We start from the raw sequence: 17,466 nt of genomic DNA, 5'->3' as shown, positions 1-17,466 counted from the left end.
GAAAGGACACCCTTGTATCAGATCCATAATTAGGCTCCCAACACATGGAGCTGTTTCTAACAGCTTCACTCACACTTGTTTGGGGAGCCGGGTTTGTCTGACCTGAAGTGATTTGATCTTAAGCCCAGATCTGGTCAATTGCCTAAAGTATGTAATTACCAAGAACTACGTCTGCTACCATGTGTGCAATCAACAGGAAGGAGTGCAACAGTTGATTAGTGATGTCTGCTACAGGCACAGGGTGGGGCAGTGCCCATGGGGGTCACAGCTGTCAGTCACCTCTGCTGTCAACTCCGAGAATATGGGAGCAGGCAGAGTCTAAATCTGGCCCCTTTGTCTGACATACGAGGAAACTGAGGGCTAGAGATAAGACGGGGCTGAACTGAGGAAGGCAGGGCAGAGCTGAGGGGTGGTGGGCTTTCTTGAGAAATGTGGGGTAGGATCAATAAACAGGAGCTACCTGGTCTGTTGCGGCAGCCTGGTTCTCTCTCCCCTCCATCCTCAACCTGGGAGCACAATCCCCCTAACCTTGCTTTGGTGGGCTTCTCATCCCTCAGAGCCTGGGTTAGTGGCCTGAGGTTGGGGGAATAAGAGGGAGTATGATCCTCTTGGGAGTTGTTGGGGACAGTTGTCTCCAAAAGGGTACAGGGTGGGCTCAAAAGAGGTGCCTAATGAGCTTGTTGATGAGTGAAGAGAAGAATGATTAAGGGAGAAGATGGGTGTATGGAAGGCTGGCTGGCTGGCTGGGTAGAAGGAAGGCTGGATGGGATAAGTGGATGCAAGGATGGATGGATGGATCGAAGGACAAGTGAGTGGATGAATGAGATGATGGACAGTTGGTTAGGTGGATGAATGAACTGATGCATGGGCAGGTGGCCCAGGTGGAAACTAAGTGATCACTGGGCCTGGGTCTAAGTGATCCCATTCTGGCCTTGGGAGTTCTTCCTCAAAATGACCACTGGACTGGAAAGAGAGAGGCTGAGAAGAATCAGGGTGTCCGGGCCACAGTCTGGACAGTGGGTCCAGTGAGCAAAGAATAGAAGAAACTACTCACAGAAGACTCTGGAAATTCCGCTACCCTCACCACACCTGACCTCATTCCCTCTGCTCTCAGCCACCCCTCGGTCGCTGTGGCGCAGATGGGGCACAGTCTGCAAAGGAAATCCAGCTCTGGCAGAGGCCCCTGGAGGTGGGGTGGGGAGGGTAGTCCCAGAGTGCCAGACTCTCGGTGGCCCCTGACTGGCAGAGCAGGGTCTTGTGACTACGTCCGGGCTGCAGAGGAGGCTGTTCAAGAGAGGCCACAAATGTGATGAGTGCCACCTGGTCACTGTCTCCTTGCCAGTTCCGGCCTTTTTGTCTCAGTCCTGGTGGGTCAGCTCAGGCCTGGAGACAGCAGGCTCCAGTCACCGTGCGGAGCCTGTCCTGCATTCCACGCCTGGCATCCTCCAGGCTTTTGCTGAGCTGCTCTCTCCTCCCACTTCCCCCTCACTCCCAACTCTTCCCACTCCCAGCACCGCCCCTCCCAGGAATCCAGCTCAAATTGCAGACTGGCCTCCTTGGCCCTGGCTCACACAGCACCCCACACTTCCTTGCCACAGCTCCACCACCGGGGGGACAGCCCTTCCTCCACTCCGGGGGACAGTGGGGACCAGGCCCTTCTGTAAGCCTAGCCGGGCATCAGGCACAGAGGCCCTGGCTGCAGGGGAGCACCACCACACACCTCCTAGGCCTCCGGGGGCCCGTCACAGCCTCGAGATCTGCAGGAGCGGCATCTCCTGGACTGCAGTCATGGGGTTCTCCTGCCCGAGGCTTGGGGGCCACCCCAGGCTTTCTTAGGGCTCAGGGGTCAGCTTCAGCCATCGGTGCTGGCTCCACTGGGGTCACTGACCATCATCCAGAGTTGGCCAGTAAGAGAAACTACAGCCCTGGCCAGGTGGCTCAGTTGGTTGGAGCATCGTCCCGTAACCAAAGGGTTGCGGGTTCAGTTCTCTGTCAGGGCACTTGCCTGGGCTGATGCCTGGTCTGGACGCAGGTGCCTGCGACCCCTGGTCTGGACGCACACAACCGCCGACCCAGCGCCGACCCCTGGTCCTGGCGCATGCAGGAGGTGATGGGTCGTGCTTCTCGCTCACCTCGGTGTGGTGTTTCTCTCTCTCCCTTGCTCTCTCTGAAGCGATGAGAAAAAGAAAATGTCCTCAGGTGAGGATTAAAAAAAGAAAAGAAAAGAAAACTATGATAGGGGTGAGCCCTCCTCCCACCCACCCCAGCCCTCCCTCCCCCGGACACCAGGCCAGCCGGAAGGAGTGGGCAGGGCGGTGTGTGTCTTGGGGCATTGGGATGAAGGCACTGGCTGTGGCGAGGGCCCATGACAGGACAGCTGGCTGGGGGTAGACAAAGGCCAGAGTGGAGTTAGAACCGGCTGAGGATGGTGGGTGGTCAGGCAAGGGCTCCGAAGCCACTGGGCAATGGCCCTCAGGACTGGCTCCCAGGTCATGTGGCTCTCCTGGGTCAAGCCTTACAAATGTGTGGGTTGCCTCAGGTTTTGACCCCTCTCTGGGCCGTAGTTTCCCCAACCACAGCGAAGACCTTGGACCCGTTGCGATGCCTCTGCCCTCAGTCATGCCAGGGTCGGCTGCTGGTGCACCTGGTTCTGGGCTCCGGCTGCCCCTTTCCCTCCTCACGCCCTGGAGGCTGCTCTGGGGCCAAGCCAGGGCCTAGGCCGGTCAGCGCGCTGACTCTCCCCAAGTCGTGCGGCCTTCGGGGACAGGCGTCGGAGCCCAGGGGGCCCAGCAACTCCTCCACTGCCTGGGGCTCAGCGGTGGGGCTCAGCGGGACACCTCCTCACTGCTGGGACAGGTGTCCAGGACACAGATGTGAACGCACAGTCCTCAGGCTCACACACACACATGCACACACATGCACACACATGCCCTTGGTCTGGTTTGGGGCTGCTGTTTCTGGGAGCTCTGTGCCAGCTCCCAGACCCCCTTCCATTCTACAAACACCTGAAACGGGGAAGTTAAACCCCGTCAAGGGAGGGAAACTTCCAGGACCCCCTCAGACCTGGGGGCTCAGCACCCCTTCACAGGAAGCACCCTGCCCCCAGGAACCCCCAAAATAGTCAGGTCTGCCGAGGAGGCCCTTCCTTCCCCTCCCCCTCCCCCACCGGAAGCTCAGCCCTGAGTCAGCAGAACCTCAGCAGAGCTGGGCGGCCTTGCTCTCCAGTGGCTCCTGGCTCCGCAGAGGCCCCTGAGGCCCCTGCCCGGAGAGCACAGGTAGCAGGGAGTAGGAGAGAGGCAGACACGGGCTTGCCCGCTGACCCCTCCACCGGCCTCCGGCCTGTCCTTCCACCTGGCGCCTAGGTTTGATTGTGAAACGGAGTGAGCAACAGCAGCCCACCCGGCCCCAGGAGAGGGGCCCCCATCTGCCACCCCACGAGCTATCAGGGTGTCTTGACCTGTGGTGACCCAGTTTCACGTGTCATCACCCCCACTGCCCTGGTGGGAGCCACGATCCCACAATCCAGGGTGGCAGACAGGAGGGCGGAGGCCGACCCAGGCCCCACCACGAGCTGAGTGTGACTGAGCAGTGGCAAAGAGAAATGGCCTGGAACCCTGGCCACTGGATCCCCTTGCTTGTGGGCCTGGCTCCGGCCAGGGCTGGGCAGCCTGGGAGGACTGAGTCCGGAGGTGAGGAAGGCCTGGGATGCCTGGCTCAGTAGGCACAGGGTGACCGGGCTGGCCGGTTCACTGCCCAGCTCTGTCTCTCTCCTCAGCGACCTGTGCACCATCCGTGAGGCTGCAACGGGGCCCCCGGAAGCTCTGGGAACTGTGTAGTCGCGAGTGGACCCTGCAGCCAGGGCCCCTGTGCCCGACGCTGGCTCAGCTTACAGGGCATATCCCTCTGCTTTCACTGCCCATCCTTCCTTTTTCAATGTAAAGAAATCCACACTGATGTCACCTCCTCCAGGAAGCCCTTCCTGATCTCAGACTAGGTCAGGGCCTCCTCTGGACTCCTCACACCTTGCTTTAGATCATCCCCACAAGCGGCATTTACTTGTCTGGTGCCCCAACCACTGTTTCATGCCTTCCTTTAACGGGTATTCGCTGAGCCAGGCTCTGGCCAGCTTGGGTAAGAGAACAAGAAGTTGAACTGAGGCATTGGTCTCAGCTTACTAGAGGAGACAGAGGAGGAACCGAGCAACCACAATGCTAAATGCAGGGTGGGGGCTACACAACCCTGACCAATGGTAGTCAGGAAGGTTTCCTGGAGGAGGTGGTAACTCAGCTAAGCCACAAAGGTGAGTAGAAGTTAACCAGCCCTGGCTGGTGTAGTTCAGTGGATTGAGCGCGGGCCTGCGAACCACACGATCGCGGTTCGATTCCCAGTCAGGGCACATGCCTGGGTTGCAGGCCAGTTCCCAGCAGGGGATTCACAAGAGGCAACCATACATTGATATTTCTCTCCTTCCCTTCCCCTCTAAAGATAAATAAATAAACAAACAAACAAAAAGAAGTTAACCAGGCCAAGAGAGGAGAAAAGGAGTTCCCAGGGAAGGGCCGGCAGGTGCGCAGCTCTGGAAGTGAGACCAGCTTGGTGCTTGGAAGTGTGGCCGAAGTGAGAGCTGATGAGGCAGGCAGGCAGGGCCAGGCCAAGGGTTTGGACTTTCCGGGGGTGGTGGGGAGCCAACCAGAGTGAGGCAGGTGCACTGCAGAGCCGAGAGGGACAGGTCCTTGGGCTTCTCTGTCTCTCCTGCAGGGTCTCGGGCTTCATCCTGTCAGCCCATGAGGCCGCCCCCCATTCTCTCCAATAAACCTCTGAGGACCGACTGACACTGCGCGTAGCTGATACCCCCACCCTGCCCTGCAGTGCCAGGCCCCACCCAGATGACCACTACGAGGTGACAAGGGCCCGAGAGCTGAATCAGTTGCTGGGGCCCAAGGCCTCAGGCCAGGCCTTCGATTTCATCCTCGACCTGCACAACACCACGGCCAACATGGGCACCTGCCTCGTCCTCTGGCGCCTCTGCTGGGGACTGGTGGCGGGGGGCAGTGTGTCCTGGGCTCCAGTCCTGTGGACCTGCCACCTGCAGGTGCTCCAGGCCATCTGGACCTGCCCACCCCTCCCCATATGGTGTTCTGTGCTTCCTCCATGCTCCCATCCCTCCCCCCTCCCCCCTCCCCACCCCACCAAAGGCATGCCTAGGCCCTGACCCAGCCCTCTGCTCACAGCTACAGAACCCGAAGCTGCCCTGCCAGGTCTTCCTGGACCAGTTGCCTGGAGAAGAGTTACAGTGTCCACTCTGTGGCCAAGAACGGAATGGGTGGGCCCAGCCAGACCTCAGCTTCAGGAGAAGTTATCAGAGGCTGGGAAGGGCAGGGCCAGATGATGGGCAGTGTCAGGGGTCTGGGGTCTGGAGCCCCTCCTCTCTGGAACACCTGCCTGACCCCTTTCCTCCTAGTCTCCAGGCCTGGAGCTTGGTCCCCAGCCGCAGGGAGCGCTACGGGCCGACCTTTCCACCAGGGTGGGGGTCCTGGAAACCGCAGCTCTGGACTTCATCCAGCTTTTCGACCAGGGTGAGACCCCCAAGGATTTGCCTGGAAACTAAGGACCAAAGAGGAGAGGGCCTGCCCCAGGGACCAAGGAGCCAGGCTCTTGGGCCGGCTGGGAACAAGTCCCGAGTGGCCCCCACAGCCCACTCCACCCAGGCCTGGTGGGAGGGCTGGGCTCACGCACCAGCCTCCTGCACAGGCACAGCCTTCCCTGCCTTTGAGATGGAGGTGTACAGAAACGTGAGCAGTGTGGACTTCCCACACACCGAGGCTGGGGACCTGGCCAGCACTGTGCACCCTCCGCTGCAGGGTGTGTGTGTGTGTGTGTGTGTGTGTGTGTGTGTTATGGGGTGTGGACTCCTAGGTCACAGCCTTGGGGGTGCTGGAAAAAGGCACAGAGGCGGGGACAACTGTGCCTCCCACAGAGTCACACCAGCACCTCGGAATCAGAAGCAGGGGTGCAGTAGCCTGGGCGCCCGTGCCCACCCACACTGTCCCCACACTGTCTCTGTAGGGACCCTGCACAGAGGCCTGGAACTTGGGCCACCGTGATGCTCACAGCACCTGTGGAGGGCACCCGAGGGCACCTCGACAGCCTGGGCACATTCTTCCTGGCTGCAGGAGACAGAGGGCGGGCAAAGAGGCGGGTGGGAGGGTGGAGCAGGCACGACCCTGCTTGGAGGTGCAAAAACAGAGCCCTCTGTACTCCGAGCAACTCTTCAAGCACCCTTATGCACATTAGCGGGAAGTCCAGCAGCTCCCCTTCCAGGCCTCCCCTTCCTGAATGTTCCAGAAACTGGGTAATCCTGCTCCTGAATGTGGCAAGAAGGTAAGAAAGAGTGGGCAGCCAATCTTCTGCCGTTCCGCGCGCAGCCACATGGGGCCGCTGTGGAACCAGCCCCCCACCCCACCCCACCCCGCCCTTAGCGGCAGTGCCAAAGGTGGGCGCTTTAGCCTCATTAGTAACTTCCCCAAGCCCCTCATCTGGCCTTCAGAGGTAAGAGGAGCTTCAGAGGGGCCACCTGCTCTGTCGGCTCAGGCCCTCCACCTCAAAGCTCGGCAGCTGAGCCCAGGGGCCAGCCAGAGGCGCCCCCTTCCATGAGGAGTCGCTGTGGGCCACCCTCCGATGTCAGAGATTGCCGAGTCATTCTGAACCTCTTCAAGGACAGGTGTGGGTCTTGCGGGCCTCCACCTCCCTCAGTGGGGCCAACGGGCCTGGCACGTGCTGAGGGTGCAGCAGGCGTGGTCACAGAAAGGGGGGAAATGGCGGGCACGGTGCGGTATTTCGGAACTATTCTGAAGGACAAGCAGCAACTGTTGGAAAAGCCGGAACTTGGTCGGGCCTCTCGCTGTGGTTACACTGGGTTGCATCGGGTTGCACTGCGAGGGGTTATCTCATAGCAGCACTGGGCGGAGGGGTGGGCGGGCGGGGGGGTTCCACCTTCTCCGAGTTTGGGCCCGAGGGACTTACACTCCTGCCTGTCTGCCTTGCAGTCATTTTGACTTATTTCTTTCACAATTTAGTAAATTTTTTAAAAAAATATTTATTTATCTTTAGAGGGGAAGGGAAGGAGAGAGGAAGAGAGACATCAATGTATGGTTGCTTCTCGTGCATCCCTTGCTGGGAACTGGCCCCTGCTGGGAACTGGCCTGCAACCTAGACATGTGCCCTGACTGGGAGTCGAACCGCGATCGTCTGGTTCGCAGGTCCGTGCTCAATCTTATTTAGTAAATTTTTATGACGTATTTACTAACTGCCAGGTGCTGTTTTAAGCACCATTAGCCATTTAATTTCAACCTCATGATGATAGAGGGAGAGTATCATCCCCATTTTACAGACGGGGAAACTGAGGCATGGAGAGGTTAAGTGACCTGCTCCAGGCCACACAGCTGGTAGGGATTCGAGCCCAGCCTTCCTTCACTGTCTCCACAGCCCGTCACTACTGGGCTGTGCTTCCCAGTGATGAATGTCTTTCTAAGGGGACTGGAGTCTCGGTTTCCAGACAGGGGGCCAGGCGATGTCTCGATAGACACCCTCTCTCATTGATTGAAGAAGTGAAGGGGTGATTGGGCATGGCTGTAAGTGAGGGGCATCTCTTGTGCAGCCCCTGCTGGGGTTCCCCTCTGGGGCTGGGGCAGAGGTTGGCCTCAGCCCCTAAGGCCTTTGGCTCCCCTCCCAGGACCGAGACTTCGAATCACTGCGGCCTGGGGCACCCATCTTCCAGATGCTCAGCAGCGAGGACAAGCTCTATGAGGGGGAGTCCACCGTGTACCCCGTGTTCATCAACGAGGCGGCCTACCAGCAGGGCATGGCCTTCCTCCAGACTGAAAAGCTCACGCTCTCTGTGCCTGCCAGGCCGGCGCTGCGCCCCCCCACGCCCCAGCCCCCTAACCTGGGCCACGCCCACCTGGCCTCAGCCCTCCCCTCGGAACAGTGGGTCCTGAGGCCCGACCCCCAGCTCAGGGGTCCCCTTTGCCACTGGCTATATGCCCTGATCCGTGCCAAGCCCCCCACCTCCATGTCTGAGTTTCCCATTCTATAAAATGGAAGATGTCCAGGGGTCTGTGGTTTGTGTCCTCTGTCCTGTGTGGCCTCTCTCTGCAGCCACGGCCTCTAGGGCAAGTCTGGCCTTGGACATCCTGTGTCCTGGGGCCAGGCAGCTGCCTCTGTGCCCAGGCTTGTCCAGGGAGGACCCTGTGCTGTGGGGAAACTTTGAGAAAGACTGTCCTCAGGCCAGCGGTGCAGCTTCCAGGGATGGCGACCAGAGAAGGGCCCCTACCTCCCACCCTCCTGGTGCCTGTGAGTAGGTCCTTGAGAGCAGAAGTGTGTGCCCAGGTGTGTGTGCACATGTCAGGGTGTCCCTGCACGTGCCTGTCCCAGTGCCAGGTGTGCGCACGCACGCATGCTTCCGAGAGCCTTGGCACTGTCTGGGGACGGTCTGTGCGTGGCTGGGCGCACAGGCCGGATGCGCATCTCCGGGTGTGCAATGGGCCCAGCGCCCGTGGGAGCTCAGGGCAGTCAGCACTAGGGAAGGGGTGCAGCTCGACAGAGCTCCCTCCACCCAGGACAGCAGGTCCGGGTGCAGGGACACAGCGGGAGGTGCCTTGGCTTGGGGTTGGGGGGCTCCTACCAGGGAGGCAGAGTTTCTTCCCATGTTGTGATCGGGGAAGGAGTGGGTCCAGGGTCTATTCCTGGGGTCCCTCCGTCCTGACCTAGGCAGCCCGTGCAAGGTGACCCCAGCAAGGCAGAAGTGGGCAGGGTGGGCGGGGCCCCGAGGGCAGCCCCATGCTGCCTGAGCCCAGCAGGGCGGAGTCCCTGGCTGACGGCTACTACCTCCGAAGTCCGCCTGGCCCGTCATCCATCTCCCTGTGGCCACAGCTGCCACACCGCCTCCTGCTATTGAGCATTGAGATGAAAAGGTGTGAAAGATACAGGGACACCAGGGACAGGCTGGCAGGAAAGATGGATGAGGGGGCAGGGGGCCAGCAGGTGCCTCCGGCAGGAAGGGCTGGCCAGCCGGGAGGGGCCGTGAGGGAGGCATGCCTGTGTGCTGCTGTGTGTGAGCGTGTGTATCTGTGCACATGGAGCTTGTGCACATGCAAACATGAGTGGTGGCAGTTTGGCACATGTGTGTAGGTGGGTTGGCATGTCAGCATGGTCACATGCACGTTTTGGGGGTGTTCCATCGCACACACACTCACATACACACACAGGAGCCAACAGAACCCCAGGCCGGCCCACCCGGTGGGTCTGGACTGAGAAGGGTCTACCAGGCCCTTCATCATCTCTCCCACCTCCCACTAGCCCCACTGCAGATCCTGGGACAGGGTGGCCTGTCCATACCTCACTGGGTGGCCCCTGGGTGCCACTGGGACCCTCCATCACAAGCGCAGAGAACTTCCCCCCACCCAAGTCTTGCCCGGCAGCAAACCCCAGAGCTGGTGCAGCCTTCCCCACACAGCCGGTCATAGTGGGTGCCAGGGCCGACCCACCTTCTCCCGGGGGACAGCCCACAGCCCCAGCTCCGCAGGCAGGTGTCTGGGAGGTCCGGACTGCGGCAGCAGGCGTGCCTGAGCTGAGGGAGGCGTGAGGTTCTGGGAGGGGAAACCACTCCCACTTTTGGCCCCTCTGTGCCCCCTTTGAGGTTGGCCCCCTCTGCCAAACCCACGTATTCAGTGCCAGACTCTGGTGGAGGTGGGAGCCGTTCGGATCGAGCTGGGACCCGGGTCAAGCACGCCCAGCCCAGCCTGTGGTGCTCTGGCCTCCTGTTCTGGCCTGGAGGCCAGCCTGGGAGGCTCCCTGTGGAGTGGGCCAGCTCAGGTCCAGGCAGCTGACCCTCTCTGGGCCGTGTGGAAGGGATCGAATGGCCAAACAGCACTCTCAACTGAGAGCAACCAGCTTTGGGGGACCCCCACGCCCTCTGCCTTCCTGAACAGGGATCTGCATGTGCCCTGAATGCCCAGCACAGGGCCAGCAGGGGGCAGCCTGGAGACGCTGTCTGGTCTGGCTGGGAAGAATAGGCAGACTGGGGGACAGAGCAGACGCCCATCCCAGCAGCCTCTGACCTCCCCTTCAGGGGCTGTGGCAGCTTTCTCAGCCAGAAGGGGGCCAGCTTACTGCCCTCCAGGCTGGGCCAGCCTGTCCCAGGCAGGAGTTTATGCACTTAGTTCACTTGGGGAAACTGAGGCAAAGGGACTGTCAGGGACCTGCCAGCATAGCACAGCTCCTTGGGCCAGGCCATCGGGACAGGCTTCCTCCCACCCAGTCTGGGGGCTTGGTCTCCGCCCGCCATGCCGACACTGCCCCTGGAACTCTGCACCCGCAGCCCCAGGCCAGGGGCTGGGTCCTGGTGAGAGGCGCCACCCCTGCCCTTCAGCCCTCCATGCTGCTGCCACTGCTGTGGCCTGCCCAACCTCCCTGAGGCCCCACTGGCCGTCAGCCCCTCCAGTCACCAGGCCTGAGCTCCTGCAGACCACCCAGCCTGTCCTCAAAAGGGGCCCCCACCCTTGCCCAGGCCCATTGATCAGGAATGGCTGGGGGGCTGCTAGCTGGGGAAGGGAGGGAGCGGAGGGGGACCGGGAGGGGCAGAGGGAGGCTTTGCCACGTCACGGCCTTCCCACCTGCCCCTCCTGCCCAGCATCCCCAGAGCAGAACGAGCCTGACAGTGGCCTCAGACAGCAGCGTGAGGGTGGCTTGGAGAAGGGACCCTGTACAGCCCAGAGCCAGGGTCCCTCCTGCAGAGCCCAGGAGGACAACCCAGAACTGAGCTGCCAGGGAGGGAAGGACAGTCCTGCCCAGAGACTGGGACGGAGGAAGCCCCTGGGAGGCGAGCTGTGCTGCTGGACGCTCGGGGAGATCAGGAGTGGCTGACTGCCCCCGAGCCCTGTGTGGGGCCCGGGCTGCTCCGGGAGCTGGACACCCAGGCTGTCCCCATGTCAGGTACGGTACTGGCAGCCAGGGTGGCTCCTGGGTGGGCTTGGGCTCCAGGGAGAATGGGACAGAGCAGGAGCTGGGCGTGGGGAGCAAGGAAGCCCCACTGCTCCCAGGCCCCAGGCAATGGGTGAGGCAGGGGCCCCCAGGCTCTCGGGGCGGGGCGTGTGGGCTCACAGCCACCCAGGCTCAACAATGGGGGGCTGACAGGCAGGGGACAGTACCTTTTCTGGGAGGTGAAAACCTTATCAGACGTGGGTGTCCTGGGGCCTGTCTCCTCCCCTCTCTGGACCTCAACCCTTGAGGATCAGGGTGAGGGGTAGGCAAGAAGCCTCTCACGTTCCCTCCAGACCTGACCCCAGGCTTGTGGAGATTGTCACCTCCCCGCCCTGAGGGGTGCTGGCTTTTAGAGGGACTGGGCAGAGGACAGCCCCTCCCTAGAGTTCCTGTGGGCGCCAAGGGGTGGCACGTTGGCTGGGACGGGCTGGGGGCTTGTCGCGGGAAGCTGTGAACAGCCTGTGATGCCCCCGTGCCCAGCAACGCCATGAGCTTCTCCCCTTGGGACCTACTACCATGGACACTGGGGGCCAGATGTTGTGTCTGCAGCTGCCCACCTGATGGCCAGGTCCCTGGTGGAGGAGGACATCTCCCTATCCATCCCGCTTGCCCCTGGAGGGGAACAGACCTGATGTACCCCATCTCTCTCAGAGGGTCCCTTCCCACCCCCCCCCAGAGCCCATAAATGCTGGGGGCTTGAGCAAGGGGCCCCTTCTGCAGTGCAGCCCTGGAGCCCACACTGTCCCAAGGTTCCTGCTCAGTGCAGGCTCTGCCAGGCTCATCAGATGCGCCCTCCACTCACCTACCTTTCCATCTGTCCACCTGTCACCAACGTTCCGCCTCTGCGCAGGCCTTTGGCTCCTTTCAGGGCTGCCTGAAATGATTCGTGTTTTTCTGGATTTTTTCCCAATTAAAAAAATTTTAGTTGTGTAAAATATACATAACACGAATTACCATTGTAACCATTTTTAAGTGCCCAGCTCAGTGGCATTAAGCGCATTCACACCATTGCGCAGGTACCACCTCCAGTTCGTTCCTGCAAAACCCAAACTCTGTAAACTCTGTTCCTATTCAGCAGCTCCCGCCCCCCAGCTCCCTGCTCCCACGGGCTTGCCCCCGCTGGACACTGTCCTCTGGGTCCATCCACATCGTACTGGGTGTGAGAATGTCCTTTTTGAGGCTGAAGGAGAAGGAATGTCCAGGTGGACCGCATTCCGTTTATCCACTCGTCCACGGAGGGCCATGTGGGCTGCGCTCCCCTCTGCCCGTGGCCGCCACGACCGTGGATGGACGTGCAGGTGTCCGTTCAGGTCGCTGCTCCCAATTCTTTTGGGTCTCTTCTTAGAAGTAAAGTTGTTGGGTTGTATGCTAATTCTAAGTTTAATTTTAAAAAAGGATTCTGCTTAGTTATCTTTACAGAGGGAAAGGGAGGGAGAATGGGAGGGAGAGGAACCCGGATGCGAGCTGCAAACACCGACCAGTTGCCTCTCAACATGCCCCAGTGGCCGGGGGACCAAACCGGGGACCCTTCACTTTGTGGGGTGACACCCAACCAACTGAGCCATGCTGGTCTGGGCGGGCCTTTTCCCCTTTTCTTTAACCAGAAGGGCGGAGAGAAGCCAAGCTCTTGGCCAAGGCTTATTTCAAGATCACAGATCAAAAGGCAGGATTCAGAGAAACACGGAGGAAGCCCGAGCAGAAAGCTGGCTCTGGGAGGCAGAACTTGGGCCAGTTTTCAAGGTCACAGAAGGATAAGAGAAATTCATGGAAATCTGGGGGGCGGTCTCCTCTTAGCTCAGCTCTCCTTAAGCAGGACCTGGCAGTGGGGTCTCCAAAGAGCTGAGAAAGACCCCCAGGCAACCACCACAATCCCATGTGTCTGTGTCTGTAATGTGGGTCATTTCTGCAAGGCCTACTGTGCGCCAGGCCCGGGGCATGTCCTCATGGTTCCTCCCACCAGCCCTCGTGATAGATGTGGCAACGCAGGCTCAGGGAGGTGCAAGGCCCCAGGGCTGCCTGGTTGGGGGGGCGCTTATGGATTCCCTGGGGAGCCAGACAGGCCTGGTCTCTGGCCCCCAGGTGCTTCGAGTGAGCATTTCCTGCAGCAGGTGACACCAAGTCATGCTGGCTGTGGGAACACACAGACCTGGCAGCAGGGAGCACTTCTGGGAGAAAGAGGCACCCGGGGGCAGCCTGAAGGATGAGGGCTGGCGGGGTGGAGTGGGGGTCGGGAGGCGAGCAGGGGCCCATGGTCCTGTCCTCTCTCCCCAGCCTTCCTCTCCGCCGGCCTTGGGGTACTGGTACCCTCGGAGACGGGCACCCTACCCATGACTAGCTCCAGCTGGGAGCCCCGGCTGGTATCTTCGTTCCCATTGGGCCCTACCCCTGGCTCCACCAGGACCCCAGCCATGGGCGAGCCTGCCAGGCAGGGCCCCAAGAACCCGCATGTGTCCAGTGTGACGGTCCAGCTGGAGATGAAGGCTCTGTGGGAGGAGTTCAACCAGCTGGGCACGGAGATGATTGTCACCAAGGCAGGCAGGTGTGGGCCTCAGGTGGGTGTGTGTGTGTGTGGTGGGGGCTTGGGGCTTGGCCGGAGCCAAATTCAGGCTGCGGGCACCTCTGTCCCATAGGAGGATGTTCCCCACCTTCCAGGTAAAGATCCTGGGCATGGACTCGCTGGCGGACTATGCCCTGCTCATGGACTTCGTGCCCCTGGACGACAAGAGATACAGGTCTGGGGCCGCCCGGGGAAGTAGCTCTGACCTCAGGCGCTGAAATGAGAAAGCTGACCCCTAGAGGCACTCGGGGGAGGCAGGGGACAGTCCTAGCCGCCTCCAGGAGGCCAATACCGGGCAACAGTGGGGAGCCTAGTGGCAGAGGGAGCCCAGCCCAAGGCAACCAACAGCCTGAAGTGGGCCCTGAGGCAGCCTGGTCAGGCAGAGGGGCTGGCCAGAGCAGCAGGGGAGCCACAGGGAACTCAGGGCCGGGCAGCAGTCTCGGAGCCTCAGGTCCCTTGTACTCGAGGTGGGGATGGTGTGTGGGTGGCAGTGGAGACACTAACAGCCCCATTCGCCCTCCAGTCTTGGCTCCGGTCAGGGCCAGCAGGGGCAGCAGACCAAGACCCTCGCTGTCACTCTGCCCCCCAGGTACGCCTTCCACAGCTCAGCCTGGCTGGTGGCAGGCAAGGCGGACCCGGCCACGCCAGGCCGTGTGCACTTCCACCCTGACTCGCCAGCCAAGGGGGCGCAGTGGATGCGCCAGATCGTGTCCTTCGACAAGCTCAAGCTGACCAACAACCTGCTGGATGACAATGGCCACGTGAGCCCCGGGCACAGGGGGAGGGGCGGGAGTGGTCAGGGGATGCTGGGGCCTGGTGGCGACAGTGCTGGGAGCTGGGGCAGAGCTTTGGTGCCAACGGCCTTGCTGCCCAGCATCCCCACCCACTCCTGGTGGTCAAAGCTGGGGAGCCGAGCTCACCCAGCCTGGGACTGGACAGTGGAGGAAGTGGGTTGGGGCAGTGGGAATGTTCCAGCAAACACTGTCATTCTCATGGACAATGCCTACAGAGCACCCACCACGAGGCAGGCCCAGTTTAGGTGCCAGACCACAGGACCAAAAACACTCCAAAGGCACTGGATGCAGTGTCTCGGGTGGCGATAAGTGCCAGGAGGAAAAGGAGCCAGGGAGGGGACCGGGACAGAGGCGTCTGTGGCTGCCAGGGCCCAGGCAGCTGTGGAGGAGATATTAGGGACGGTGGAGGGGGCCTGTGCACCTAGAAGGGGAGCTGTTGCGGGGGGGGGGCAGCAGGTGCAAAGGCCCTGGGGCTAGGGAAATGTTGGGAGCGCAGGGGAACTGCAAGGAGGCTCCCACTAGCTGCACTGGAGTGAGGAGGGGAAGGGGCCGGGGAAAGGTCCTGGGGCAGCCAGGCTCACCTGCAGACAGTTTCTGGCTTTCACTCTGTGTGGGGTGGGGGGCCCCAGGGCAGTGTTGAAGAAGGGGTGACATGCTGTGGCTCACTGGGAGTGCTATGTGGAGAATTGACAGAGGCGCCAGTGGCGGCAGAGAGACCAGCCAGGAGGCAGCTGAGGAAGCCCAACACTCAGCCTGTGAAAGGCGATGGAGGCCAGCGCCGGGAGAGGCGATGGGGTGGGGGAGGCGGTCGGGTACGGGAGAACTCTGAAGGCAGAGCGGGCAGTTGGGACACGGGTGTGAGAACAGGCGAAGCAGCCAGGATGCTCAAACCCAAGGGGCCTTGACGCAGAGCCTATGCCACCAGCCCCAGGAAGAGGGGGGGCAGGCCCAGGGCACCACTGTGCCCAGGAGGAGGGCTTCAGCCTCAGTGAGAGCAGGCTGCCGTTTGCAGCCCCGGCCCAGCCCCTCCCTCGTCCCCCACAGATCATTCTCAGCTCCATGCACCGCTACCAGCCTCGCTTCCACGTGGTCTTCGTGGACCCACGCAAGGACAGTGAGCGCTACGCTAAGGAGAACTTCAAATCCTTCATCTTCACGGAGACCCAGTTCACGGCCGTGACGGCGTATCAGAACCACCGGGTGGGTCGGGCTGCAGCTCGTGGGCACCTGCCAGCCCATTTCATAGGGCTGGAGACTGAGGCTCCAGGCTCTTAGCTCCCATGTGCATGCGGACCCCAGCCTTTCTCTCCTTTCCTGGGACACAGTGAGCACATGCCAGCCATTCCCTTCACACCCACAGTGGTTCTGGGTCCCAGCACCTCCTGACCGGAGGGTCCAGGGAGGTGCAGATGGCTGAGTCTGGGGCCCCACACTCTCCGCCCAGATCAGGGCTGACCCGTAACTTCATTTTTCCCTCTGCAGATCACCCAGCTGAAAATTGCCAGCAACCCTTTTGCCAAGGGCTTTAGGGAGAGTGACGCGGACTCTTGGTATTGTCTGCCCCTGCCGGTTGTGCCCCACTGCCCTGACCCAGCCCCTCACCCCCGTCCCCAGGAATCTCCTAAGGCCTTGGCTCCTGACTCTTGTTCGAGGGTCGCACCCATTGACTGGCCCTGGGGTCTCACTGGCTGACTCTGAACCAGACCTTTGGGCTTGGTTCTTCACCTTGACTCCCTGTCCCCACTCCTGCTCGCCCCACTTTCAGGACGGCACCTCCACGGCCCCTGCTTGGTGCCACAGCCCGGAGTCGCGGTAGCCTCAGCTCCTGTCTGCTGAAGGGTGCCACAGAGCAGGAGAAAGGTTCGTCCCCAGACCCACTCAGTGGGACCAGAGCCTACATGGTGGGTGAGCAGACAGGGCCACAGGGCTCCAGCACGCTCAGCAAGCCCACCAGGCACTTGTGTGGACAGCGACGGGGAAGCAGAGATTTCTGAGACAATCGGAGGCCCAGGCCAGAGAGAAAAGGGCTGGAATGAGGTGCTGAGAGAAGGGGTGGAGAGGTGGGCCTCCTGGAGGAGGTGGTTCCCAAGCTGGGCCCTGGAGAACTGGGAAGGGTTTGGCTGGAGGGAGAAAATGGGAAAGAAATTCCAGGCAGAGGAAAGAGCAAGAGCAAAGGCTGAGAGGTGGGCAGCTTGGGATGGGAGGAGCAGAGAAGGAGACAGGGTAGGTGTGGGTGCAAGGGGAGCTCTGAGGTTCACTCAGATCATTTCCTCCCTCTGACCCAAACAAAGCTCCAGCTTCCACCTCCAGGGCCCCTGCCCGGCTCCACCATCAGCTGCTGGCAGCCCCGGAGGCACTGCTGGCCCCCGCCACCTATCGGGCCCTCACCTGTCAGGACCTGTACCCTGGAGCCTCAAGTCCCCTTGGAATCCCAAGGGCCCGACCAACACCATACCCCCTCCCCAATATCCAGGCTGACAGGGATCAGGGAGGCCTGCCCCTCCAAGCTGGGCTGGGCCTCCTGTCCCCCTCTGCTGTGTGCCTGGGATCTCACCAGGACCCTCAGTGACGGTGGGTGCCCAGTGGACAGAGTCCTCTTACCCTGGACCGCGCTCCCTCCAGCCTCACTGCTGCAGAGACACTGTCCCTTCCCAAGGAGAGCAGTGAAGCTAGAAGCCCAGAGAGGGAGGTTACCTGGCCAGAATCACAGCAAGGCTGGGATGATGCCAGGCTTGGAAGCACACCTCCTACACCCCAGCCTATCCCCTTCTTGGGAGTGACTCTTCCAAACCCAGCTTTCCCTCTTCCTTACCCCCAACATTAAACTGTTTGGCATGAGAGCACTTCCGTCTTTAGGGATCCGGGTGGAGGGCCTCAGGAACGCCCTGATCCCAGAGTCTGGGCTGCAGACATCCCCAAATTCTCCCAGTGCCATTGGCATCCCTGGGAGCACAGAGTGACAGCAAGGGTACCGACACCAGTTGAGAGGTGGAGGCCACCAGTGAGTGGTGGAGGCCGGGGTGGGAGGCTGGGGGTGTGTGCCCAGATGAGGATCCACACTGCAGCTCAGAGAGG

General features: G+C 61.1%; 3 protein-coding genes across 3 annotated transcripts in view; all 3 read left to right on the top strand.

The window, feature by feature from the left end:
- Nucleotides 1-4,663, top strand: part of UNC93B1 (unc-93B1 regulator of TLR signaling) — a 29,476-nt gene extending 24,813 nt beyond the window's left edge. The window contains exons 12-13 of the mRNA XM_037062507.1: nt 6-14; nt 4,645-4,663. The gene's annotated coding sequence lies outside the window, so the exon portion shown is untranslated. The remainder of the gene's footprint in view (nt 1-5; nt 15-4,644) is intronic.
- Nucleotides 4,216-8,170, top strand: ACY3 (aminoacylase 3). The gene is given in 8 exon segments (XM_037062614.1): nt 4,216-4,300; nt 4,845-5,092; nt 5,232-5,287; nt 5,289-5,323; nt 5,469-5,576; nt 5,752-5,864; nt 7,733-7,986; nt 8,158-8,170. Coding segments are annotated over 8 exon segments (912 nt in total).
- A 2,815-nt stretch (nt 8,171-10,985) lies between these two features.
- TBX10 (T-box transcription factor 10) lies at nt 10,986-17,126 on the top strand. Its single transcript, XM_037062503.1, has 8 exons — nt 10,986-10,992; nt 13,312-13,579; nt 13,671-13,772; nt 14,187-14,358; nt 15,436-15,591; nt 15,874-15,941; nt 16,157-16,255; nt 16,654-17,126. Exons 1-8 carry the CDS (start codon nt 10,986-10,988, stop codon nt 16,958-16,960), a joined length of 1,179 nt encoding a protein of 392 aa, XP_036918398.1. The 3' UTR covers nt 16,961-17,126.
- The last annotated feature ends 340 nt before the right edge of the window (nt 17,127-17,466 follow it).

This window comes from Sturnira hondurensis, unplaced genomic scaffold (assembly GCF_014824575.4).
Source record: "Sturnira hondurensis isolate 20B ecotype Veracruz unplaced genomic scaffold, ASM1482457v3 Scaffold0014099, whole genome shotgun sequence".
Classification (NCBI taxonomy): domain Eukaryota; kingdom Metazoa; phylum Chordata; class Mammalia; order Chiroptera; family Phyllostomidae; genus Sturnira; species Sturnira hondurensis.
This window is presented reverse-complemented; position numbering and strand designations above follow the sequence as displayed.

Coding starts and splice junctions, on each gene's coding strand:
- TBX10 (XM_037062503.1), top strand. Junction 15,592..15,873: donor CGGCGTATCAGAACCACCGG/GTGGGTCGGGCT, acceptor TTCCCTCTGCAG/ATCACCCAGCTGAAAATTGC. Junction 15,942..16,156: donor GAGAGTGACGCGGACTCTTG/GTATTGTCTGCC, acceptor CCCCACTTTCAG/GACGGCACCTCCACGGCCCC.